Here is a 26,254-nt window from a genome sequence, read left to right on the forward strand (position 1 = left end):
GTAATCCACTGTCCTGCCTCACACCCAACAACCCCCTCCATAATGCTTTCCACGTTCCTGAAACTTAATAGTTACTATACAATTTCCCACCACACCCGTCTATTTTGCCTAGCGAGTGTTACCTGGCAGGGCCAACCTAGCCAGACACATTGCCCCTTCCCTCGCCTCATCCCTGCCCCTGCAACAGATATTAAAAGGACATTGGTCAACTATGAAATAAAACCTGTACACAAAGTTAGCTTTCCACGAACTTTAAACCGTTAGAATGGAATACATCCAATAACCCGGAAATTAGAGTGATTCAAAACGGACACTTCCCAGAATGGCTCACTCTGAAAAATCCATACTCCCACATTAAAAACATGTCAAGAAATACCCCAAGCTCATAAATTATTGGTCAAATGTTTTCAACAGATCTGCCCACTAATTCACAGTGACTGCTCTTCCTTAGATCACTCCCCTTTGCACTTTCAAAAGGATGTTATCTGTGATTTATATCATAATGTATTTCTATTGTGGCTGTTATTGATAGAGAGCAGGAGAACCATGGCATGCAATGGAAATCCAGAACAGTTCTGAAAAAAAAGAAGAAAGAAATCCTGTTTCATGACACATACTATAAACCTCACATTTTGCTGTACTTCCTGTGCATGTCATGGTGACTGCGGGGAATGGTATTGGCACTTCTACCTCCTCTTCCCTCCCCACTCTTAGAATCTGTTCCAAAGCGTTGAGGGTGTGTGTTAAGGGGACAGGAGAAGAAGTTCCATTATGTGAGCATAACTCTGCACATGGTTGGATTCAAGCTTAGATCTCTTTAGAGCTTTGCAGTTAGAATTAACAGAGTATCTCCAGGCCATGTTTAATTCATGTGTGTACAGATCCGTAACATGCATTGAATGAGAACAAACTGAACATGTCAGGGGACCTATGGTTCCTGGGAGGCTGCCTTCCAGAAAGAACATCACTGCAAGCAGGAGACCAGTCTGCCACCATCCATTGTCCAAAGCAGCAGCCACAGGGAGGTCGCTTTCACAATCTCTGCATGAATGAATGAATCAGTTGTCACTTGCCCTGGGACTGCACAAGAAAATGGAAAGGACATTCTGGCCCCATTCACCAGCCAAAGGAACAAAAGACATCCACTGCTACTCAAGCAAGAACACCAGCAAAGCTTCTTTTCTCCAGGCTGAAGATAGCCAACTTTTTCAGCCTTTCCTGATTTTGTTGGAATATCTGCTGTAGTGCTGATTCAGATGCTTCTTCCACTAGTGATGTAAACATGTATATTTGCAGAGATGATGAATCCCAAATCCTCACATTTGTACAATATCCATCCATGCAGATTGGTTGATTCCCTGGGCTGGGCTGGTAAAGCATGAGAACACAATGAATAGCACACAGAAATCAGGCTGTTCTAAGAAATAAGAATATACGTTTTAAATACAAGAATATACAATTTTTAGTGCAATTTTGGCAAATGGTATTTATTCTAGATGCATACGTCTAGAACTAAAGTGAACTTGAAGATTTATAAGTGACCAATGAGTGAGAATGAATTAAAATAGATAAGTATAGATAGTTTGGGACAATGAATTGTTACCCTAGGAACAATGATTCTATCACTGAGTTAAATATCACGTTTTGACAGTTTTAACATTAACACATCCATGGTAGCAAAGTGTAACAAATATGAGCTAAATGAACTGTTTCAAATCATTTGTTAAATAGCCCTTAGCAGTGACTATCAAATCTATCAAAATACTGGTGATGTGTAATGGAAATGATGTCAGTACTTACAGTCTCTTTAAGTAAGTAATGCTATTACAAATGTACAGCTAAATAGGAACCAGCGTCATCTATCTGCTAAATGTAAAAATGATCACAGACCAATTGTGAGATTCTTAATTAATAATTCTTGTTGGATGGTTATCTAGTAACTGAAAATCAAAGCCAAAGTAATTAGGAACATAGGAAACTGCTGTATAACAAGACAGATCCTTGGTCCATTTACCTCAATATTGTCAACACTGACTGGTAGCAGCTCTCCAGGGTTTCAGACGGGATATTCCCAGCCTTACCTGGATATCTTGGGGATGAAACTTAGGACCTTGTGCATCTTAAACTGGAAAGAGGGAGCTGCTTGGTTCATGCTCTCTACCCTGCAGCCATAAAGGAGTCTTCCTTCCTAATCTCTGTAAATGTGTCAAACTGCAAGCCCCTTGAATATCACCAAGTTGCTTTCAAATAATGAGAATGAAAAATACTGTTTTCATGTTGCTTTTCGGTTCCATAGGGGCCAACTATTCAGTCATAAGGAATGTGGTTGATTTATTAGGGACACCGGCTGACAGAACTTGATAGACGCACGGCAATCAACACGTTAAGAATGCAGAGGGGTCAAGAGAGAAATATTACGTTACCCTTCTTCGGATGTGTCATTCCTATGGATGTGTCATTGCTGTTACTTAAATATGTTTTTTTGGACTCTGGTTCAGACTAAGTGACTCACACTAAACAGTAGAAGCACCACTTACTGGACTGTACCATTTTAGCCTGCAAGATGGGGGAAATACCCGAGTGTTCTTTCGGATATACCATAAATTTCATATACAGTGGTACCTCGGGTTAAGAACTTAATTCGTTCTGGAGGTCTGTTCTTAACCTGAAACTGTTCTTAACCTGAAGCACCACTTTAGCTAATGGGGCCTCCTGCTGCCGCCGCACGATTTCTGTTCTCATCCTGAAGCAAAGTTCTTAACCAGAGGTAATATTTCTGGGTTGGCGGAATCTGTAACCTGAAGCATATGTAACCCGAGGTACCACTGTACATGGAAAGCTAGAACATGGGGGGGGGGAATCTTGTGCTACCTGTGGATCCTGCCACTAGAGGCCGTCGCCTCACCTCAGAATCATAAAATTGTAGTTGGAAGGGGACCCGAAGAGTCATCTAGTCCAACCCCCTGCAACCTTGCCTCATGGGTAGGCCGGCCCTGCAGACAAACATAAATGAATAAGCATGCACCTGCTGCGCTGTGAGCTTTCCGCTTTTAAGAACATCAGCGCCGGCGCCTCCTCGTGGAATAGCCACACTGGCTCCGCCTATTTCGAACCCCGCAAACCTTTGCCTAAGCCCCACTTTGCATCTTTGGCTCCACCTCTTCCCAATGCCTCTTCCTAAGTCAACAACTCCACAGCCTCGCCCACTCCCGCTCGCAAGCTCCGCCCTCGAGAGGCGCGCGCGCGCTCTTCGCAGCTTTTGCTCGCGCGCCTCTCCTTGCAACGCAGAAGAGGCGGCGGTAGCCACACCCTCGCCGCTTAAGCCCCGCCCTCCTCGAGCGCTGTGGTCGCGGAGGCCCTGCCCCCTGCCCGCCCTTCGCGCGGGCGGGCCCCCTGCCTCGTCTGCGCAGGCGCAGCGTCACCCTTGAGCGAGGTACCCCTTCAGAGAGGCTGTCCGATCCGCCCCCCTCAGCCGCAGGACGGTGTGTGACAGACCCGGCGGCGAGGGAGCGAGGAGGCGGCGGCGGCGCGCGTCGTTAAGTGTCGCGTCGTGCCCGCGCCTCACTCCCGCCCCCTCCGCCCTCTTTCCCTCACCCGCTCCCCCCCCAGGTGTCAGGGGCATCCGCCGCCGCCCCCTGCCATGGTCCCCCGCCCGTCGCCCTGGAAGCAGGAGGAGCTGGGGCGGCGGCCGCCATTGCCTGAGGGGGCTGCGAGGCGGCGATGAGAGGATGGACGCGGACGAGGTGACCATCCGCGAGCAGAACTTCCACAGCCAAGTGCGGGAGTACACGGTGCGTAGCCGCCGGGAACCGAGGGCCCTTTCGGGGCTGCTGGCACCGCCTCCCTCGACGGCCCTCTCGCCCTCCCTCCGCTACCGCCCCCCACGGTTCTAACGTGTCGACCCCATTTGCCCCTTCAGGATCTCGCTTGCTCTGCCCCCCCCCTCACGAAGGCCCGCCTACACCGCCCCCGCGTGCGGGGAGACGGCGCTGCGCTCTCGCTTTGCAAGCGGCGCCGAGAGGGCTCGTGTGTTTTGCACCTGCGTTTTATGCGCCCGGGCAGTTAGTAGACGCCGCTGCTGCTGCTGCTGTTTTTAAAAAGGACTTCCCTTGTGGTTAAGTTGCACCCTCCTCCCTCGCCTTCCGCAAGTCACGCTTCGCCTTTCAGTTTAAAGAAACTGTTCCACGTTTTCCCGTATTTGTGTGCGTGTTGCCCCTACTGTCGCTGCTTAGGGACTAAAGCCAGGTTTTAAGCATTACGTAGTACAGTAGTTGCGAAGGCAAAAATGTAATGAGACTATTAACCGCGTTGCACTTTTGTGCAGCTTTGGAAGTATGTGGTCATAGTTTCTGTCTCCAAGGAGGATTGGCCTGAAGAGTTTCTACACCTGAGCAGGGTGTCTATTATTATTATTATTATTATTATTATTATTATTATTATTATTAAAAGTTCTATAATTCTTTTGTTCCCACCATAGGCAGAGGAGGTACAATAATAAATAGCACTTTACAACCCTTTAGCAGCATCATTGTTCTTAAGTGTCTGGGATGTCTCTGTAGACAGAGTTCTGGGTTTTGCTTATGTCAGGTACTTGCTGTAAGTTGGTTTTATGGTCTGTGACTTTAAAACAGCATTGTGTTACTGTATTTATTACTTGCTGTATATAACACTGGGATCCCTTTCAGGTGAAGAACAGTTTAGAAATATAATAAATACGTAAACAAACATGTCTGAATTATAATAAACAAGGTAATGTGGGTCAAATGTGTTCATGGGATACTTTTGCACTCTTTTGGGCATAAGTTATGTGGGTCAAATGTATTCATGGGACGCTCTTGCAGTGACCTTTCATTTCAGCATATAAAGTGTTGACTGACTGACACTTAGTTCATGAAGATCTTTTCACTTGGAAAAGCTTATGCTCATATGACTGCCCACAGTATGGGTATACAGGGTAGAGAAAAAACCTTTACAGCCAATATAAGTGGTATGTATCATACATTCCTGCAGGAGAATGTCTTCCTCATTCTCATATAACTCTCTCCCCAAACACAGCCCATACCAAGTTTTGCAGCTGTATTGACTGTACCGCACACACTGTAGCTGTACTCTCTAGTTCTGATTCTCAGTACCTGTAAGTAAATTATATACTGCTTGATTGTAATAAAACTTCTCAGTGGTTTCATTAGTTTCATTAGTACTAATTTCTGAGTAAAATTGAAGCATTCAAAGTTCAGTCCATCACCTTTTGCACAAGTGATGTGTTTTTGATGTATCCAGCTATCCATTGCTTTTACCTCCTTTGCTGAATGTGGGAGTACATTCTACAAAGAAGCTTATGCCACTCTGATTTGCATATAAAGTGCTTCCTAGCTCAGATCATAATCCAAACCTTAACCCAAGCCTGGAAGTACCGGTATATGGTGTCACCACAGCCCTTCTATAAATACCATCTACTACTTTTGCATATCATGTACTGAGCAGGTGTGCAGGATTGTTGCATATACAGTAGTACCTCGGGTTACAGACGCTTCAGGTTACAGACTCCGCTAACCCAGAAATAGTACCTCGAGTTAAGAACTTTGCTTCAGGATGAGAACAGAAGCTGCGTGGCGGCAGCAGGAGGCCCCATTAGCTAAAGTGGTACCTCAGGTCAAGAACAGTTTCAGGTTACGAACGGACCTCCAGAACGAATTACGTTCTTAACCCGAGGTACCACTGTATTTCCATCTTCTAGAACAGATGGGAAGCCTCAGGCCTCGGGTGCAAATGTGACCCTCCAGGCCTCATCATTTGGCAATTGGGACTTTCCAAAGGTCATACTCCTCATCAGCTTTTTACTGACTGGAATGTGTCCTTGAACTGGGATAATGTTTTTTAATTGCCAGAGTAAAGCATGGAGAGATGTATGTGCATAAAGAAACACCCTACTTTTTGTGTGTGGTCATGCCTATTGTTCCACCCAGTTTTGTCTCTAGTCCCACCTAAACTGGCATGCCACTCCCATAAGGTTGCCAATGGGGGAATATAGCCCTCATGCTGAAAAAGATTCCTCACACATTTATAGATGAATCTCTAGAGGTCATGTTGTTTGCAATTGACTACCATCAACTTTTGGGGGAAAAAAGTTGTACCTCACTTTGCCCCCAAAGGAGCTCAAAAAGTGCATGGATCCCCCACCCCACTATACTTCATAACAACCCTGTGAAGTACGTTAGGGTAATGGGTTTAAGGTTACCAAGTGAATTTCATGGCCGAATCTTTCTAATGCTGACACAAACTGTTGAACCTGTGCCAGTCAAGTACAAGAGTACATCATTTGTCTAGCCTCTCCAGATCAGTCCTGTATTAGCCAACTGCCTCGTAAGTGCTATGTACTTTGTGACTCTGTACCCACTAATGTTTCGCTTTTCCCCACATCATACTAAATACTATTCTCACAGCATTCTTCCCCAACCTGTTGTCCGCCCCCCCAACTTTGTATAGTTTCATGCTGGGTACATTCAGAGATACATAACTGTCTGTATGGCCTCTTCGGAGTTGTCCGCTTTGGTTCTATAACATCTCCCCACCCCCGCAAATACAAAAGTGAATCTGCACGTCTCCCCATGAAGTGATGTGCCAATTTAATACTGAAAAGTTGGATGTGTGAGTAAATTGTACTCCTGCTTATTTATTGCCTGATGCCACCTTGAATTGTTGTGCTGTAAGGCGTGCCCTCCATCCCATTATTCAATACCCCCCCAGTGTAACATTTTACATTTCTGTCTCTCCTTCGGCTGATTTTAATGTTTGATAAAGGCAGTACTTAAAACCACCATGTTGCTTTGTAAATTCCATAGGCAAGTATGGGGTAGCTTGTTGCATTCCTTCTTTCCTTACACACGTCTTTCACACTTTCTCCAGACTGAGCATGGCATGCATCAGAATGAGGGAATATGTGGTTAACACCGCAGTGTCACAGGACTACGTCATCTCCTCTGCACAATACTTTTGGTAATGGATTTTATAGTTGCTCAGCCTGTGTTAAATGCTGTTCTTAACCAGAAATAGAATATATAGTCTTTCTCTAGGAATGTTATGGTATACGTCCCCCAAACTGTGTTTTCAGTTTTGGCCTCTAATTGTTTATTGAAAAAACTGTAACAGGTTAGATAAAATTAGTGTTCTTCTTGGAAGCTTTTTTTAACCTGGCATACTTCCTTAATTGCTTTTTTACACTACACTATTCCCGGAATCAGGCTGGTTCCTGTGGCCTGGGACACATTGTTCATTTAATGCATGGAGAATCCTGCCTTTCAGAGTAGGAGCAGACCAGATTGTTTAGCTTGTTGGTTTTGATTATAGTGACCCTTCTTGTTTTGCTTGTTTTATTAGATCAAGGTGTGAACAACTGAGGGTCTGTTCTCATTTCTGAGGATTTGTTATTTTCAGCTTTGGTCTTTTATAAAACCTTCCCCCCCTTCAGTTGTAAGCTGATATTTTCAGTAAAGTGAATGTTAAGCCCTTCTCAGAAATTGCAGCCCACACATAGCACAGCAACACTTCTGTGCTGTGCAAAAGTTGCATAATAACTAATACCTTAAGTTAGCCTTCTGCTTTTTTCATAATTCTCATCAGCATCTTCTTACTGTTGGTCCAATTCTCCTGGTGCTAGGAACCTAGTTTGCATTTTGAATAGCTACAAATTTAGTTTGTGAAAGTGGACTTGGCAGTCATACCATCCTTTTGCTCTTCAGACAGCACAAACGTACAACAAAATTACCAAAGAATAATACAGTAGTCAGTTTCTTGTACCCATGTCATCATGCCATCTTTGTTTGGATTCAGCTTCAGATAGCTTGCCTCACCTAGTCCCTTGCTTCATTGAGACTCTGAATAATAGATTAATCAGACTCAAAATACAGATAAACATCAAACAAATTGTAACATTTTCTTAGCAATATATGAGAAAATGGACTTTCTCGAAGTGAAATTGCACCATGGGTGCCTTCACTTCCTTTCTATTGAATTATAAAACTCCAGTGTGGAATTTCTTTTTATAACATCCTTTCCAGTCTTTGAAGTGATAGCATTCAGGGTAAATGATGGTTGAGATGCACCAAATATGCCAACTTAGCATTTTTAAAGGCTACATGTTTATAAATAATGCACAATACCTTTTCCAGAAATGAGATGACTTGCAGTTTAGAAAGTTTGTTGACTGATTCATGGAGATCACAATTAAATGAAAAGAAAAGAGTTATAGAATTGTAGAGTTGGAAGGGATCCTGAGGGTCATCTAGTCCACCCCTGCAATGCAGGAATCTCAATTTGCAATCCCCATCCAATTGAAACCATATCAGACCCTGCTTAGCTTTACAAATGTGCCAGCAGCTTTATTGCTTCAGTTTTAACATGTTGATTGATGGCCAGTGATCAAAAGACATAACTTTTTTGGTTGCCTTGCACCAGACTCCTATGACCCTCTCAATGCTAAATGCATATACAGTGGTACCTCGGGTTAAGTACTTAATTCGTTCTGGAGGTCCGTTCTTAACCTGAAACTGTTCTTAACCTGAAGCACCACTTTAGCTAATGGGGCCTCCTGCTGCTGCCGCGCCACCGGAGCACGATTTCTGTTCTCATCCTGAAGCAAAGTTCTTAACCCGAGGTACTATTTCTGGGTTAGCAGAGTCTATAACCCGAAGCGTATGTAACCTGAAGTGAATGTAACCTGAGGTACCACTGTATATCCCTCCAGAAGCTCCCAGACCATGGCAACAGTTCTAAGGAGAACCCAGTTGAACAAATGTGAATGATATTAAATTTATAGTTTTGATGATTTGTGTGTAGAATTTAGGGTTTTCGTGAAAAAGTTTAAAGGACTACTCATGGTGCTATTGTTTCATGAAAATCTTAAATATAAATCCTTAATTAGTATTCTGGAAAATCTGGAAAATAATTGAAACAATTATTAGATACAGTTTTTTCATCCTCAGTGCTTGTTTACTGTCTAAGTAAATGGCATTCATTCTGCTGTATTGAGTGAAATTCCCTGGTATAAATTAGATCCTCTGGGTATTTTTTCCATGTAGGTGTGTTAAATAGAATATGTTGCATAGAGGTAATTTATGGTTGTTAATTCATGGTTTCTCTCAATCCCTTCCCAGAGTTCATTTGTCTCCTATGGTGGGAGTGACTACTTTTGTCTAAGAACTAATTACCGTATTTTTCATCCCATAGGACGCTCCGCCCCATAGGACGCACCTAGTTTTTTGGGGGGGAAATAAAGGAAATTCCCCCCCTTTATTTCCCCCCCAAAACCAGGTTGGGGAAACCAAACCAGGTCGAGGAACAGCGGGATGGCGGCGCTGCGCCTCCCTGCTGTCCCCCGAGCTTGTGGGGCTGGCCGATGTCTGCCCGGTGCATGGGGCGCACTGCTTCAGCGTGCCCTGCCTGCCGGGCGGCAGGCTGCTATCCTCAGCATAGGGAGCCCTGCGGGGAACTCCTGCAGGGCTCCCTACGCTGCGGATGTCTGCCCGGCACGCGGGGCGCTCTGCTTCAGGGTGCCCCTCGCGCCGGGCGGCAGGCTGCTGTCCACAGTGAGGGGAGCCCTGCGGGGAACTCCTGCAGGGCTCCCCACGCTGCGGATGTCTGTCCGGCGCGCGGGGCGCTCTGCTTCAGGATGCCCCGCATGCCGGGCGGCAGGCTGCTATCCGCAGCGTGGGGAGTCCTGCAGGGCTCCCCACGCTGCGGATGTCTGCCCGGCGTGAGGGGCGCTCTGCTTCAGGGCGCCCCTCGCGCGGGGCGGCAGGCTGCTACCCGCAGCCTAGACAGCCCTGCAGGAACTCCTGCAGGGCTGCCTAGGCTGCGGATGTGTTCCCGAAGCGCCAGGCGCTCTGCTTTCAGCGCGCCGGGCGCTCCGGGAAGCAGGCTGCTATCCGCAGCCTAGACAGCCCTGCGGGAACTCCCGCAGGGCTGCCTAGGCTGCGGATGTGTTCCTGAAGCCTGGAGAGCGAGAGGCGTCGGTGCGCACCGAGCCCTCTTGCTCTCCAAGCTTCAGCGAAAGCCTGCATTTGCCCCATAGGACGCACCCAGATTTCCCCTTCATTTTTGGAGGGGGAAAAGTGCGTCCTATAGGGCGAAAAATACGGTATGTATGGCAGTTTTTAGTTTCCTAATCCAATTAGAGAGCAATTTTATATGGATGAAGAACATTAACTTGGCTCCTAAGTTGCTCCTCTATTCACATAAGGGGGAGATATCAGCCAACTCCCCCCTCTATCTGCAGCCATGTGCACAATATTGTACACCATTCCCAAGGGTCTCCAAACCCAGGAGAAGATTATTGGGTACTGCAGAAGGTAGGGGGAAGTGAGAAATCCCTCTTCCATGAATATGAATTTTGTTCTGTTCACAGGTGAAGTGTTGTATTTTTGGCCCCTCCTTCATTCCAGATACAGTAACTGCGGTAGAAAAGTCAACAGTTGCACTGATAAGTGTTCCAAGAGATGAAGGGAGGGGGGCATGGACTTGGTTTCACCTGCTCCTACTCACTTCCATTTCTCTGCTGGAGGTAGATATGATTTTCTGATAATAGAATCACAGAATTGTAGAGTTGGAATTGACCGCAAGGGTCATCTAGTCCAAACCCCTGCAATCCAAGAATCTTTTGCCCAATGCATAGCTCAAACCCACAACCCTGAAATTAAGAGTCTTATGCTCTACTGGCTGAGCTATCAGGTTGTGTGCTTACAGTTAGATTGGATCCAGTGTTGTATGTGGCTTCTAAAAATTAAGGGAAAATGTGGGTACTCAATCACATATATTTGTGATTTGGCTGCTGCCATTTGTTCTTAGTTTTTCCACACAAACTACCAATCAATATCTGTCTTTTAAGTAATTTTTCAATGTCTCCTTGGAGATGCTATTTTTTCTTTGGCTGGGTTTGTTCCTTCTGTTAGACCATAGTTTAAAATAAATTAATGTGCACAAGTGCTCTTCTCCTACTCTGCTCTTTACTGTGCCAATGTGGGAGAGGAAACATGCACAAACCAATACAGAACCTGGCTTGTTGTGAAGTGTGAAACCGGGCTCACAAATTTGTTTTCTTTCCAGACAAACCATGAATGGAAGCCAAGTATTAACGTGAATGTGTTAATGTTACAAGAACGTGATAATGTTAGGATTGAAGGCTTTTTCTCTTCTCACTATAACTCTTGATTAATTGGCCTACCTGGCATGTTGCTGAGAATCTTCTAAAGAACAGTACAATTGGTCCTTTATTTGACCTGTAGGACTTGCATCACAGACAGTTGTTTTCCTGAGAAGCTAAAAATGGATAGAAATTTATTCAGCTGAGTTCAAGGTGAAATGTATTCTCTTTCTGTGTGAATGTTGACCAGAGTGGGTTTGAACTATTCGGTCATCATTGTTACATTTTTCCTCTGATTATTTGAAGCCACAGCAGCAGGCATGTTAGTATTGCAGTGCCTGTTTCACACCCTTATAAATGCCTATTTCACACACTTATAAATCCACATTTATTTTGGATTTTGGTAGTTGGAAGTTGAGTGAATCCTGGTGAACCAGGTCTTTACCTCCCCATTTCTGCTGGGCCAAATTTGGCAGGCAGGTGGGGTTACTATAATCACTATAACAGCAGGTGATGCACTTTGTAGCCCCAGTTGTTGGGACTTCAAAGAGTGGTGTGGGCTGTTTGCAAAAGGACTTTTAAACAGCCCACACTGAAACTGTGTCACGTTTGATGTCAGATGTTGGGCATATGGGCATGCCTTGCCCAAATGAGGAGGCTTCATAGACTAATCCATGGTTTGTTGAAATTTGATTATTTAAAATTATTGTTCAGTATTGTCAGTGAATGTGGCAATGTAATACAGTCCTAAAGTTTTGAGGTTGGATGTGGGAATTCTGTTGGCCGGGCAAGAATTCGAATGGTTCCCCAGAATCCAGATGCCTGCTCAGCTAATAAACTTGTTCTGTGGTCTTTGGGAAACATCAAGTTTTTCAGCATTTATTCTTTTTCGCAAATATTTTTGCAAATATTTGGTAAAATGGTATGATCTACAGTAACTAGAGAAAATACAGAGTCTTGTTTTATTATTTGTACCTCATACTTTCCCCATGGGGTTAACGGTGAATTTATTATTAATTAGTTTAATTTATTAATTCAGAGGTTTTCAACCTTTTTGAGTCCACGGCTCCCTTGACCAACTACATTATTTCTGTAGCATCCCTGTGGGGTTCAGGTGTACAGTTATGTCCCCCATTGCCTGCAGAGCTGGCAACCTCTCACCCCTTTTCAAACACCCTCCCTTGTGGAGTGTTCTCTCAGCCTCCTGATGCCCCCCTCTTCTCCTTGGGAGTCCTCCAGGCAGCTGCTGCTGCTTTCTCTGGTCTCTGAGCTGCCCTCACCCTAGCCTAAAGAGAGCTGCTTCCTTCAGGCACCATTCCTTTTCAGAGCTTATAGCCAGGGCTGCTGCAATAAACAGCTGTGCAAGCTCGGGGTAGGCAGAGATGTGAGAGGGCATCAGAGGAGGGAGGGAAGGAAAGAGGGACAGAGGCCAGTGTTGCTCGTGGCAGCCCTGACCATCATTCAAGGCACCCCAGGGTGCCATGGCACACTGGTTGAAAACCACTGAATGAATTAAATTTCTATACCACCCTTCTTCTGAGAATCACATGGCGCTTTACCATAAAAAATGAAATATGTATCATAGTAACAAATAGAAACAACACACCTCCCAGTTTAAAAGGCCATAGATTGTTTACGTGGCCAAAGGCCTGGGAGAAGAGGAATGTTTTTGCCTGGTGCCTAATGATACGCAACAAAGGTGCCAGGCAAGCCTTTGTCCTAATGTCACCAGTGCAACTTATGGCTGAGTGGGCATATGAACTTGCATGTCATGGACCAAATCCGAATGCTTTAAATCAGGGGCGAGGAACCTCCAGCCTTCAGGTCAGTGTTGGCCCACCAGGCTTCCCCATTTGGCCCCCGAGTCCATTTTGGGCAAGTCACATTCACCTGCCCTGTACCTGACCTGACATCATACTGATAAAAATTGGGCTTGATCAAAGCCTGCTTTGAACAGCTGCCAAAGTGCTTGACAGCTAGCTGGTTGTTGGGAACCTTTGAAGCATTAAGCAGGAACCCAGCAGTAAGCAGGATTGCTCTCCCGTCACATTAGCCTGTGAGAAGAGGGAGTGATCTGCTTGGTTTTTGATTGTTGGTTGTTGATTTTTGCTTTTCTCCAGTTGTGTTAGGCAGTAATATTCTGCTGTAAACAGAATTATACATTTTTAGTGACTCCACATCCTTCTGTTTGTGCTTATATTTTGTTCATAAAAACTTAATGCTAGTTTCTTATTTATTCTAAGGGGATGAAAGTACTGGTTCTAATTTAATGCTTTTGTAGAGGATTATAAATCTGTCATATCAAAAGTATGAAAAATCAATACATTGGGATAAATTTTTATGAGTTATAACTCTTAGCTTCCATGAATATGCAGGTGTGTGGATGTAGTTCTGTACTAAAGAATATCATGAATAATTTGATATATTGAGTTTTATTTATATAGTTTATTGTAAAAGTGCCACCTTGGAATTTTATTTATTTTATTTAACAAGATTTATATACTGCTTGATTATAAATAGAATCTCTAAGTGGTTTACAAACAATAAAACACATTAAGTTCTCAAAAGTTTCAAACATGCATTTCAAACAATTCAAAATATAAATAAGATCAACTTAAGCTAAAAACATATTAACATGTGCCAACAACTTCTTTATTTTCAAATTTTCTTCTACATGCCTATGTCTAGAACAGTCAATGTAGAAGAAGAACCTACACCTTTTTTACCTTCTAGCATGGGCAAGGAACCTTTTGACCCGACTGACCAGATCTTTCTCCATCCTCATTCCTGACTGGACAGGTGGGTTGTCCCTTCTGCAGTGCTTCCCAAGTGTCTGACAGCTAACTGGTTGTCAGGTGTCTGGGAACACCAGTGCAAGGGGCTTTGCAAGGGGAACTCTGTTGTACAGATGATTCAGACACACCATTAGGTGCCCCACACTTGACATCACATAAGATGTAAGGTGTGGGGCAGATGGGCATGTTTTGGGGAAACAGGCCTTGTGGATCAAATTAGGAACTATGGTACCCCAAATTTGGCCCATTGGCAAGAGGTTCCTTACCCTTATTAAAGGTGTGTTACAAAAAGCAGCAGAAGAGAACTTGATATTGTTGTGGCTTTATCATACTTTATCATACTTTATCAATTGGGAACTTCATTTTTAAAACCAATAATAATAAGCTAAGTCTTGAGAGTATGGAAAGTACAGTCCTTCCAACGTTCTTTTCTGAAGCAGTGAGATTGATATGGTCTAGCCTCTTGTTCCTTCCTCTACAATGGCAAGAATTTCAGAGATCAGTTTGATGGACCTGGGTTTTCTGAGGACATTGCTATGGGTGGATGATCTAGCAGGGTTAACAAACTTGACTTCTTTATGTTGTTATGCCAAGTAAACTTTGGCTTCCAGGCATTGAAAATTGAGGTAAAGAATGCTTCCACACTCAGAAGCTATATTTCATAGAATCATAGTTGGAAGGGATCTCAGGGGTTATCGAGTCCAACCTCATGCAGTGCAAGAATCTCAGCTAGATTCATCCAACCTTAAAAACCTGCAAGGAAGGAGAGTCCACTGCCTCTCATGGGAGCCGGTTCCACTTTTGAACAGCTCTTACTGTCAGAAAGTTCTTCCTGATGTTTAGTCGGAATCTTCTTTCTTGTAACTTGAATACATTGGTTTGGGTCCTAGCCTTCAGAGCAGGAGAAAACAAGAATGCTCTATCTTCCATGTGACAACCCTTTAGGTGTTTGAAGATGGCTATCACATCTCCTCTCAGTCTCTTCTTTTCCAGGCTAAACATATCCAACTCCTTCAACCATTCCTCATAAGGCTTGGTTTCCAGACCCTTGACCAACTTTATTGCCCTCCTCTGCACACATTTCAGCTTGTCAATATCCTTCTCAGTAATCCTTATGACAACCCTATATGATAGGCCATCATTGTTGTTATACTACATATGGGTTGGACTGAGAAATTCTTGAATGATACCATCATTCTTAAGGTCTTCCAGGCTCACCATTTTCCTAAGGAAGATGGATAGCTATTGTCAAATGGAATAAATGGTTGATGCTCTGTTCACCTCTTTAATTGTAATCAAAGCAGTTCATGAGCAAAGGCAACTGACAATATTATACGATATATATATATATATACGATATACAATATCTTTATTGTCATTGTCCCATGCAGAACAATTAAAATTGAAAAACTACATAAAACTACTACAAAACTACATAAAACTACATAAAAACTACATAAAAACTACATAAAAACTACATAAAACATTTAAAAACCCCTAAAAACTCTGAAACCCTATTTTAAAATACACTATACTATAGAGACCCCTTATGCTGCGTTTAGAACCAGAATTGCATTTGCGTAGAAACTGTTTCCCAGGTGGCTAGTCCTGGCCTTTATAACCCTATACCTTCTTCCAGAAGGCAGAAGCTGAAAGAGATCATTTCCGGGGTGCGTACTATCCTGCGCTATCTCTGCTGCTTTCTTATGGCACCTGGCAGCATAGATTTGATCTAAGGTGGGAAGAGTGCACCCAATTATTCTCTCTGCAGTCTTTACAACCCTGGATAGCATTGTTTTTTCCCTGGCCCCCACTCCCATTTCCATTCTTTTTTAAAGCATTTCTGAGGCACCAAGGAATGCAAATAAAAATGAAATTTTGATTTGATATTCTTTGCAGAAGTCTGTGAGTGGCATATCTTTATTTATGATGCTTGAGATGGATCTGCATGTGGCTATTAGTACTTTGTTTAGTTGTCAAATGGCCCTGAAGGACACAAGCATTTCCTTATGGGAACACTCTTGCATTAGAATCAGTCTGTTGCCACCTGCTGTATAGAAGAAAGATTGCTAATTGTAATTATATTCACTGCTTTCAATTTGGGAAACTGTTCTAAATTGTTCTAAACCTTTTAATGTGGTTTACAGTTGTAATGCTTTGCAGACTCAACAGTAGTACCACTGAGAAAATAGTTTAAGGAAGGCATTGCTGTTGATTCCATGCATTTGTGTCGTATCACGAGTCCTAAGATAACCTACAAGATAACCAGATTCTCTATCACTAAGCTTGGAAAATATTGGGAATTATTAAATATTGGGAATAATTAAAAATTATTGTGAGGGATCCATGGTTATATTTGCAATTATGGCTGTGCTTTTTCAAGCACATGTGGAAGTGGTTTCACCTGTTTCAGCTTCTGCCCCCTTCATCCTGGTTTCTACCTCATGCAGTCATCTATCTTCATACACATTCAGCATTTTTGGATAAACTTCCATTATCTGTGACCACTGACCATGCTGGCAAGGAGTGATGGGAATTGTAGTTCAACAACACCTAGGGATCCAAGGTTGAAAAAAGCTGCACTATGGCCTTTCCAGGTTTACATACAGTTCTGTATCAGCAATTTGAAGATGGTGCACAAATGGTTATATTTCCTGCTGCTTTTATTCAAGAGTTAATATACTTCAGGGCATTAATGTGGATTGCCCCTTACTTTTTAGGTGTTTATTTGCTTGCTATGAGTTAGTATGGCTTCTTGTCAGACCTGCATCGTTTGACCTTTTTTTTTTGAATGTAGTATTTTGCTATTGTAGAACCATCTCTTGAGTTGGGGTTGGGGGAATCTAAGGAATGATTTAGGGCTGTATAATCTCCCCCTGTCCCAGATTTTAGGCCTTTTAAAAAAAAACCGAACCTTTTAAGTACAGCATCTAATCCCTAAGAAGTTCTAGAGCTTAAATTCAGTTACTTTTGCAAGCTCTAGCCATGAGAAATGTTGGTCCTTAGACACAATATGCTTGGAATGTGATAATAATATTGCCAACCTTTCTTGGCCCTATTACAGAATATATGGTATGTAAACTTCTAGGAACTGAGAGTGGTTAAATCACTAGAATGAAACATTGTATGTAAAAAGACATGGCAGCTGCTAGTGTATTCTACTGACAGTTAATTTCACTTGTATCATTTTGTAGTTTGGTTGTTGGAGTCTCAACCACTAGCCAAACAACAGAAAGATACTGTGTAAGTGAAATTAACTATCTGTAGGATATGCTGGCAGCTGCCATCTCTTATGTATAATGTTTCATTCTAGACGATTTATCTAACCACTCTAGTTCCTAGTGCCTTCAACTGCCCCTGCTGTAACAAAACATGTCCCTTCTGTATCGGTTTCTACAGCCATAGCAGATGCTGTAACCCTCCAATGGTTTGACTTCATCCCCAAAGGCGCACTCTTCCATTGTCTCTCGAGACACATGGGTGCCAACCATGTTGGTTAGTTGTAGAACACTGGATGAGGTTTAGCATGAGGAAGAGGTGAGGAAAGGATATACTTTTGATTATCCTCTATAGCATCACCTGACAAATTGTTTATAGGCCCATTTCCTACTCTATCCTAAAAATACACTTTGAAGATCACTATGATGAAATTATGGGCAGCTGCAGTTGGAAGTCAGAAATTGATTGCATGTGCAAATCCCTGCATGCCGTTAGGTGTTCTCTGCAAAAATGTGAACTACCTTTATTCTGGCTTTAAATCACACTGATTTAATTTGGAATAATAGATCTCTCGCTGTGGGTTGGAAGTACTGTTTCAGAATTAAATATGACCCTGCTTCCAGTCAAATTGAACTTGGCAAAGCAAGCCATTTTTAATCCATAAGTGTTTTTGCATGAGAACGTAAGTGTTAGCCAATTAATTGTAGATAATGTATTTTAAAATAGTCTCTGCATAAACAACCCTCTAGTTTTTTCATTATCTCCTTCCTGAAACCCTGAGAATGAAGGATAATAGAAGCACTCTGCAGGGTTTTAATGACAAGTGCTGGGTAAGATGAGCTGAACCAGGAATGGGGTACTATATGCTGACAAGCGCTGGCCTGGAGACTGCTGATCTGTCCAGTCATTTGATATAACTGGTTATTGGCATTTAGAGATAGCTAATTCGAGTGAAAGCACAGTGAATAAAGCCAGAGTCCAAAGAAATTGCAAATTAATATACTGTTCAGGTACAATCCGGCTCAGATTAAGTCCTGACATATGCATGGGGGGAAGGGAATATTCTACTTCCATTCAAATATACAGTCAAATCTTCTTCTTTGGCGATCACTCATAGCTGAGTAAGATTGTCTTCCATGAATATGGTCTTAACAGTGTGTCCGTAGGCAACTGTGGAGACCAGTTCTGGTTCCAGGTAGGAGTTGATCACGGCGAGGATTTGCCAAACGTGCCTTCCTCTTAGCTCATTTCTCCCTTTCGTCCTGAGTTCGTTCTTCTTCAAAGTACATGATGCCTTTCAGTCAGTATTTAATGTGAAACTCGACTTTAAAGTTAAAGAATATTTTTATGAAGAGTTATTTTTGTTTTTTTATTAATTTCTATTCTGCTTTTCTACTCAGACATTTAAGGCACAGTTGTGCCTTTGTACTTATAGTATTATTATAAACTACTCTTATTATATACATAATGCCAAACCATGGTTTGGTGTTGTTCCTAAACCAGCATACTGACTACTAAACATGTTTAATAGTAAAATGGAATTTGTGTATGTGAGGAGTGCAATCCTTTGGCCATTTGCTATCCATGGGTAAAACTACATTGCACAGACACTCATTATTAGAGGAAATACTAACTTTCATGTTGCATTTTTCATCACATTTTGTATCGGAATGTTTCAATTATGGTAAGAGTCAAGTGGGACCTGCAACAGAATGTTGCAGCGTAGAATATTCCTATCCAACCACTGCAGCCATTCTTTCTTTTTAGACACTTGATTCCAGGAGCAGCCATCTCATACCCTTCAGGTTCTGTGAGCTACAACTCCCATCATTCCTCATTGTTGACCCTGCTGTCTGAGGCTGGGATCATGATTGTAAGATTTTTTTTAATGAAAAAGTTCAAGGTCTGACAGGATTATAAAAGAAGAAATCAGGTTAGAAAGATACATTGCCACTGATTTCCACTGATCACTCTGTTCAGCTGCCAGTCATTGTAAGAAGGAAGACATACAGTAATAGTTGTTTCCTATGTAGCACAGATTGCAAACTTTATACTTTGTCCTTTGACATGAGATGTTTTGCGCAGCCCCACATTCTGGAGTCTTTGCTCGCTGGTAGGTAAGTGTACATAGGATTGCAAGCCTTAGTCAATTATCGGTTGAATTGGGGATTGGCATCCCATAAATTATGTATTTGAATAGTTGGGTTTTTTAGTGTCAGATTGTGGGGCTACTACAGGAAGTGTAATGGTTTAAAACCTTCAATTAACTTTCCATTCATTTTGTTCCTACTTTATTTCTAACATATCTGGCTTTGTTTTCCTGTATTATATTCTGGGTACAATGGTTGTCTACATGTCAGTGATTGAAAGAAATAAAAATGATTACCGGTAATATAAAGTTCAACGCCATTTTAATGCATAGTTTATTTTCTCACAAGCGTGATCCAGTAAAAAAATACCTAGACTTGTGCAATGAATTAGCAGACTTTGTGTGTTGCAGGAGTGCTGGAGTGCCATCATTGCATCCTACTGGTGTTCTGGGTTAGTTGCCAGATTATATCTTCAAATGTGTTGTGCAAGCAAAGCAGAAGCTTGCTGGCATGCTCACTGGACAATAAGACTGGTAGTCATCTTGCGTATTAATACACATTGTTCCTGAAAAATGATGGATTAATTCCTTTGCAATCTGGCCTTTTTAATATATCTTGACTAGTTAAGAAGATATAGTGGTGAATTTTCTTATGTGTGGCCCTTGCAGCAGTAAAATTAGTACTTTGAAAAAGCTACAAAAATAGCCAAAATAACATAAGCATTGCATATTAGTAATTATACTGTTGGTATAATGTTTTCTTTCTATTTATTATAGGTTGTGTCACTTTAGTATTTTTGAAAACTAAATTGCTGCTTGTTATATGATGTGAATCTCTTCACTCTGTAACTTTCTTTTTCAGATCTGTTTTCTTCTGTTTGCTATTCTCTATATTGTTTCCTACTTCATTATCAGAAGATACAAGAGGAAAGGAGGTAACTGTTTTTATAGTCATATGTAGACTGCAATCATAATGGGAAATAGATGAGATGCTCTTGGTGATATTGGGGCACAGCGCCAAAAAGGTGTTTTGGGTGATGAGGGGAAAGTTTGTGTTTGACCAGAGAGCTGTACTATTTTACATTATCTCTTCGTTGTATTTGCCCAACCTTTATTTCTTGCAGTGTGAGTTTCCCAACTTGTTAGGACTTTAGCTCTTAACTTGTGCCTGTTTTCTTCATTTATAATTTTGCAAGTTGGTTAATAGAAGGTGAAGTTTATTTATTTAAATAATTTATATATTGCTTCTGATAAAAAAATCTCCAAGTGGTTTACCATGTAAAATTCCAATACTAAACTGTTAATACATATAAGAACAAATAAGTACTAAACTATACATACAATCTAAAAAAGAATCAACAATATAAGTAAGTAATGTAACAGCGCCATATGTAAAATGGGACAATAACCTAGTGGGGCAAAACCTGCCCAGGCAGATGTGTGTTAACAGTCTTGGAAAGCACCTTACTGCAATTGCCAGAAAGAAAGCTCATTGCCTGTGCCATGCTGCCACCTAGCTACCAAATGTCTACAGACTGCATGGTGGCAATCTTCTTCTTCTTCTTTGGTGATCACTCCTAGCCGAGTAAGATTGTCTTCCATAAACACGGTTTTAACAATGAGTCCATGTGCAATCTTATTAACAGCTGCATGACATGGATCCTAGTGGTTACAAGTAGCAGTATGGTTGCAGTCTAAATAAATATGGGTTCAGGATTGCTAATTTGGTTTATCATTACTATGTCAGTAAATGATATACTATTTAAGGGTTTGAGATTAAAGTTTAACTGGAGGGCTTATATTAACTTGTATTTTTAATGTAAGATCCACGTATGGATGGTCAGTGTATCCAATATGTTATGGTTTACTATTACTGTTAGTACTATTTTTCCTGTTTTTCTTCTTCTTTACTTTATTCCCCATCTTTTCATGATATTTCCCTCAAATTCCTTGTTAAATTTGCAAATCGAAAAATTAATAAAACATAAATAAACTTAACATCCAAATTTCTTTGTACTCAGACAAATTAATTGATGGCAAGGCTATCCAAGGCTACTGGCCATGATGGCTATGTTCTGCTTCCACTGTCAGAGGCATTATTCCACCAACTATCAGTTGCTTGGAATTGCAGAAGGTGGGCAGAAGGCTGTTGCGCTCATGTCCAGCTTGCAGACTTCCCACAGGCACCTGGTTGGTCATTTCTTATCCGTCAAAAACTAAGTTATACTTGGGTAAGGGTAAGCTTCTGGTGGCTTGCACCATCAAGCCATCTTGACATTTTTCTTCACTTTCATCTCTAACATTGTGTACAGTGGTACCTCAGGTTACATACGCTTCAGGTTACATACGCTTCAGGTTACACACTCTGCTAACCCAGAAATAGTGCCTCAGGTTAAGAACTTTGCTTCAGGATGAGAACAGAAATCGTGCTCTGGTGGCACGGCGGCAGCAGGAGGCCCCATTAGCTAAAGTTGTGCTTCAGGTTAAGAACAGTTTCAGGTTAAGAATGGACCTCTGGAATGAATTAAGTACTTAACCCAAGGTACCACTGTATATTATAAATGTAGCTTTATGAAAATGAATTCCTTTAAATTTTGACATTTCTCTTTTTTGTTTAAACATTTATGAAATACAGTGCTTTTATAAAGTACAAATATGAAGCATGATAAAAAATATGAAGTTTGATTAAAAAAACCCTTACATAATATTTTGATTACATTTTCATTTCTTTTCTGACAATATTTTAATGGAGCTTTCTAAAGTTTCAAAATTCCAAAACTGTATTTTTCCTTTTTTCTCTTTAAACATGAAATTTTACACTGATTTGTCAAGTCATATATATAAAATTTCTTAATACAAATCCTAATAACTAATACGGTTTCATATTGTCTTGCACCTTACAGTTGGAACTTTTCAAATTAAACCTCTTTTCAATCGGTTTCTCATTTCCTATCTACCCTGAGTTGTTTTATTTTGGGGTTGAGGGGTTGTTTCTTTTCTGCCAGTTAGGTCTGGAGGGCAGGACAAATGATCCTCCTGCAAGATAGGCAACAGTCTTGAAGACCCTGCCTATCAAGGCCAGAGGGGGGAGTCATTCTATTCAGAGAATGTCTGCTGGTCCAATCTGTAAATACAAATTCATGGTAGAACACAGAGGAAGCACAATTTCCATTTTCCATTTTCTTTAACATTGTTAAAGTAAAGCCAAAGTGCTAAGAAGTAAAGAAAGTGTGATAACAAATTAAGAATTGTACATACAGTCATACCTCGAAAGTTGAACAGAATCCGTTCCGGAAGTCAGTTTGCCTTCCAAAGTCCGGCTCCTGCAGCCAATTGGAAGCCCTGTTGGACATTCTGCTTCCAAAAGAACGTTTGAAAACCAGAACACTCACTTCTGGTTTTCGATCTTTCGGGAGCTGGAATGTTCGACTCCCAAAGCGTTTGGGAGCCGAGGTACGACTGTATTCTAATTTCCCCCCAAATTATGTGTACTCCCATCTACAAATAAACTTTTTACCTTTGGTTTCAAAGTGCTTTGAGATTTCACTTTTCTTTATTATTGGAATTTATTAATGGAATTTTATTGTTGATGTTATGCTTTGCAGTGCCATGGTATATTTTTCTTAATATTGGTGGTATATAAGTGTTTGCAAATAAAATAAGCATAAGATGGCCTTAGGACATTCTACCAAAGCAAGCAAGGGAGGAAACTTAAGTCACTTGTGCTTCCTCTGTTGACATTTCTGGGTCTCATTTGAGGGTGAAGGGAGAGGTTTGTTTTGTTTATGCACTGGATAGCATGGACTGTGCATTTTGCCACCGAGATGTGTCTCTTGCCTATGAAAAAGTTAAAAACAGCCATAGAGGAAGCATGAGTGACTTCCTCATTTGCTGCCTCATTGACTGTCCAAAGGCAGTCAGTCAAGAACAATAGGTTTTGTAAACTATGATGCAGACTCAAATGCTGAATTTGAGATTAGTGGTGGAAAAAAGCTTGTATATAGGAGCATTGTACTATGACAGCGCAAAGATTGGGCTATCTTGCTGTGTAGGCATCTGTCTTTAAGGCAAAGACTAGGGCAGTCTAAACAAGGGTTCACTGATTTGTAATTTGTGCATTTTGATCACTTTAACTTTTTATATATAAAAATGTTGGAAAAGAAGTAAAAAGCAGGCAACAATTGTCTTGGAAATAAAATGTAATACAAATATGCATTATTTTTCAGATGAGCAAGAGGATGAAGATGCTATTGTCAATAGAATTTCGTATGTATATGTTTGTATGTATGTATATGTATATCTTATTTAGGCTTTCATTACCTTTCCAGTTCTATGCAAATATAGGTCTGGCTTGTACATATCGCTAAACCCACAGACAATCAAATGAATCATGGATTGTTTTTCCAAAGTTTTATTTGTTTTCCAGCTGCTGTTGTAGTTTTTCTAGAGTTGGGTGGGCAAACAAACTGTGGTTAAAGAAGGATTCTGGGTTCACACGTAACATCAGGCCAATGTTTGGTGAACCAAAAACAAACCATGGTTTCAAATCACTGAACAAACTGTAGTTACGCTTCTGGTCAGGATTCTTACATAACACTAAGTCATGGTTTGAATTTATTTTAATAAACCATGGTTTAGTATAATGAATGAATGAGGCCAAATAAGTGTTTTTCTGTTGTAGAAGAAGAATACTCTTGTGCTCTCCAAGCACAAAACTAAAATATGTGCTGCTTGCATGGCTTTTTAGCTCTTAGTTTTTGACAATGGATACAGTGTTTATGAATCAAATAGCCTGATGAAAGCAAAAACTGAAACTAGAATATGCATTCCCCGTATTTAAATTTTCTTTAAAACGTAGGTGTCCACTGAGAATTTTGACTTTTTGAATAGCATTTATAAGAAACTCTTATAAAAGTATCATTATCATAACTGGCTTTCCATATGACATGGGAGCTGCAATCTGACAATTCTCAGCCCAGAGCCTCCTTATGCATGCCAATCTAGTTGTGTTGTTCTATGGATTTTGGCATATGTGTGTGTTTCCCTTTTAGTATTCATCTGCAAACTAAAATTTGTTTGAATTTGCTCCCATGCAGAGTTTTTCATCACTTATGCAGTACTAGACTTTTACAGCAGAGGGAGCACTTCCATTAACCTTGACAGATGTTTGGTTTTCTTTAACACATTCAGGAATAGTATTTTGTGAGGTATAAGGAAAGATAAGGAAGTGAGAGGATGGTGTGCTAATTGAACTGCTTAGAGGCCATTTTGGTATGTGTAAGCCATATATAAATTAATAATAATAGCAGCTAATATTTGATAGGTCTCCATTCTATTTTTTTAAAAAATTAAACTTTGCATGTTGAGTATTAGCTCTGGTGCCTGCAAAGTAGTGGCAGTTATGCATTGAAGCTCTTTTTAAGCTGTTTTCATTAACTTAACAGTTTGTGTCTGAACTGTTGTATTAGCAGTAACAATAATGCTTCTTTTTGATTTTCAGGCTATTCTTGAGTACATTTACTCTTGCAGTTTCAGCTGGTGCTGTCCTTCTTCTACCTTTCTCAATAATCAGCAATGAAATCCTGCTCTCTTTTCCACATAGCTACTATATTCAGTGGTTAAATGGATCTCTAATTCATGGTTTGTATTATATAATTTTAATATTGGTACTTGAATTTGTAACACAAAATTATCTTAAGTGTACCAGCTATGCATCAAATCAGAACTATTAGGGTACACAGATTACCTTAGGAAATATTTTCCATCCTAAGTAGGGGCATTCAGTAAACTGGGCAGGTAATCTTGCCTGCTTTTCATCTTTAGAATGCTCTTTTTTCATAAGGGCTCTCCAAATCCTGAACTTGTGCATCTTCTGCAATTGGTGCAAGATGCTTTTAGTCAAACTGGCTTTTGGTGGCAAGGGACATGGCACAATAATTAGCATTTTCTTTTCCACCCTGAGGTCTTGGGACAGGGTGACTGTAAGTCCAGTTAAAACAACAAACAAACAAACAAACAAACAAACAAACAAACAAACAAACAGGACTTCCGTTAGATAGATTAACTTAACTATTTTTCAGAAGGGGTTGAATGCTGTCTTTTAGACACTCCTCAATTATCTATACTAGATTTGTAGGATGTGGTGGCATCCCCAGTTAGTTGTCATTCTGGTTCTGTGTGGGAAGAATGAAACTTGGGAAGAGTGGCTGCTTTGTTTTCATTATAGGGTTTGTTTTGATGAGGTCAGAGATGTCCTGCTCTACTTCTGTCCAATATTCAGATTAGTATTCTGAACCACACAGAACTGGCATTCCACAGGTGATAACACAAGCAGTGTAGCTGAGAGTCAGCACTGAACGGTACGTGAATTGCAAAAGCAGTCTAAAGTCAAAACAGAGGGAGGCCCAGCTAGGTAGACAAGGATAGCTGGTGCAAAGACTTGAGCCTCCAGAGCTCCACCAGAGCACAGCTTCAGACCATCCATGTTGTCTGAGGAATTTGTTTGGGAAGAGTAGCTTGTTCAGGAGTATTCTTTTACTCCTGAGGAGTTCTTGGTCTTCAGGAGTGTACTACGGTGTCGGGTGGCCGTCGGAACTTGTAGGGTTGGGTGCCTGTGCTGCCTAAGCCGCTTGCCCCCCCCCCAATTCTGTGAAGAGGCTTCCTTTGGAGGAGGTTGGGTTATTGTGCCTTCTGAGGGCCCCAGATGCCCCTGATTTGCCTCACAGTTCATTGACAGGCTGCTCCTCCATAGTGTTTGCCTCAGGGAGCTCCTGGTCATCCTCCAGCACGCCAATAGCAACAAGCTGCATATGAGAACCGACGTATCCAACTGTACAATGAGTTGAGTTAAGGGGGCATGAGATAAATGAAGATCATCAATGGTAACTCTGCTTTGAGTGACTGATGTGTGGGAATGTGTATATAAAGGCTGCCATTCTTTTTGGTACTTCAGTTTGCAGTGCAGAAGCAAGATCATTGGCTGTGCAAGACAGGAATTATCCCATTTCTTTGCCT

At 41.4% G+C, this 26,254-nt stretch overlaps 1 protein-coding gene across 1 annotated transcript in view; it reads left to right on the forward strand.

Annotated features, from left to right (window-relative positions):
* The first annotated feature begins 3,229 nt into the window (after positions 1–3,229).
* Positions 3,230–26,254, forward strand: part of LMBR1 (limb development membrane protein 1) — a 61,174-nt gene continuing 38,149 nt past the window's right edge. The window contains exons 1-4 of the mRNA XM_083579867.1: positions 3,230–3,791; positions 20,103–20,175; positions 23,467–23,506; positions 24,741–24,880. Coding sequence (XP_083435993.1) covers positions 3,729–3,791; positions 20,103–20,175; positions 23,467–23,506; positions 24,741–24,880 — 316 coding nt within the window. The 5' untranslated portion in view covers positions 3,230–3,728. The remainder of the gene's footprint in view (positions 3,792–20,102; positions 20,176–23,466; positions 23,507–24,740; positions 24,881–26,254) is intronic.

The sequence above is a fragment of the Podarcis filfolensis genome, assembly GCF_964270895.1.
Source record: "Podarcis filfolensis genome assembly, chromosome: 12".
NCBI lineage: Eukaryota > Metazoa > Chordata > Lepidosauria > Squamata > Lacertidae > Podarcis > Podarcis filfolensis.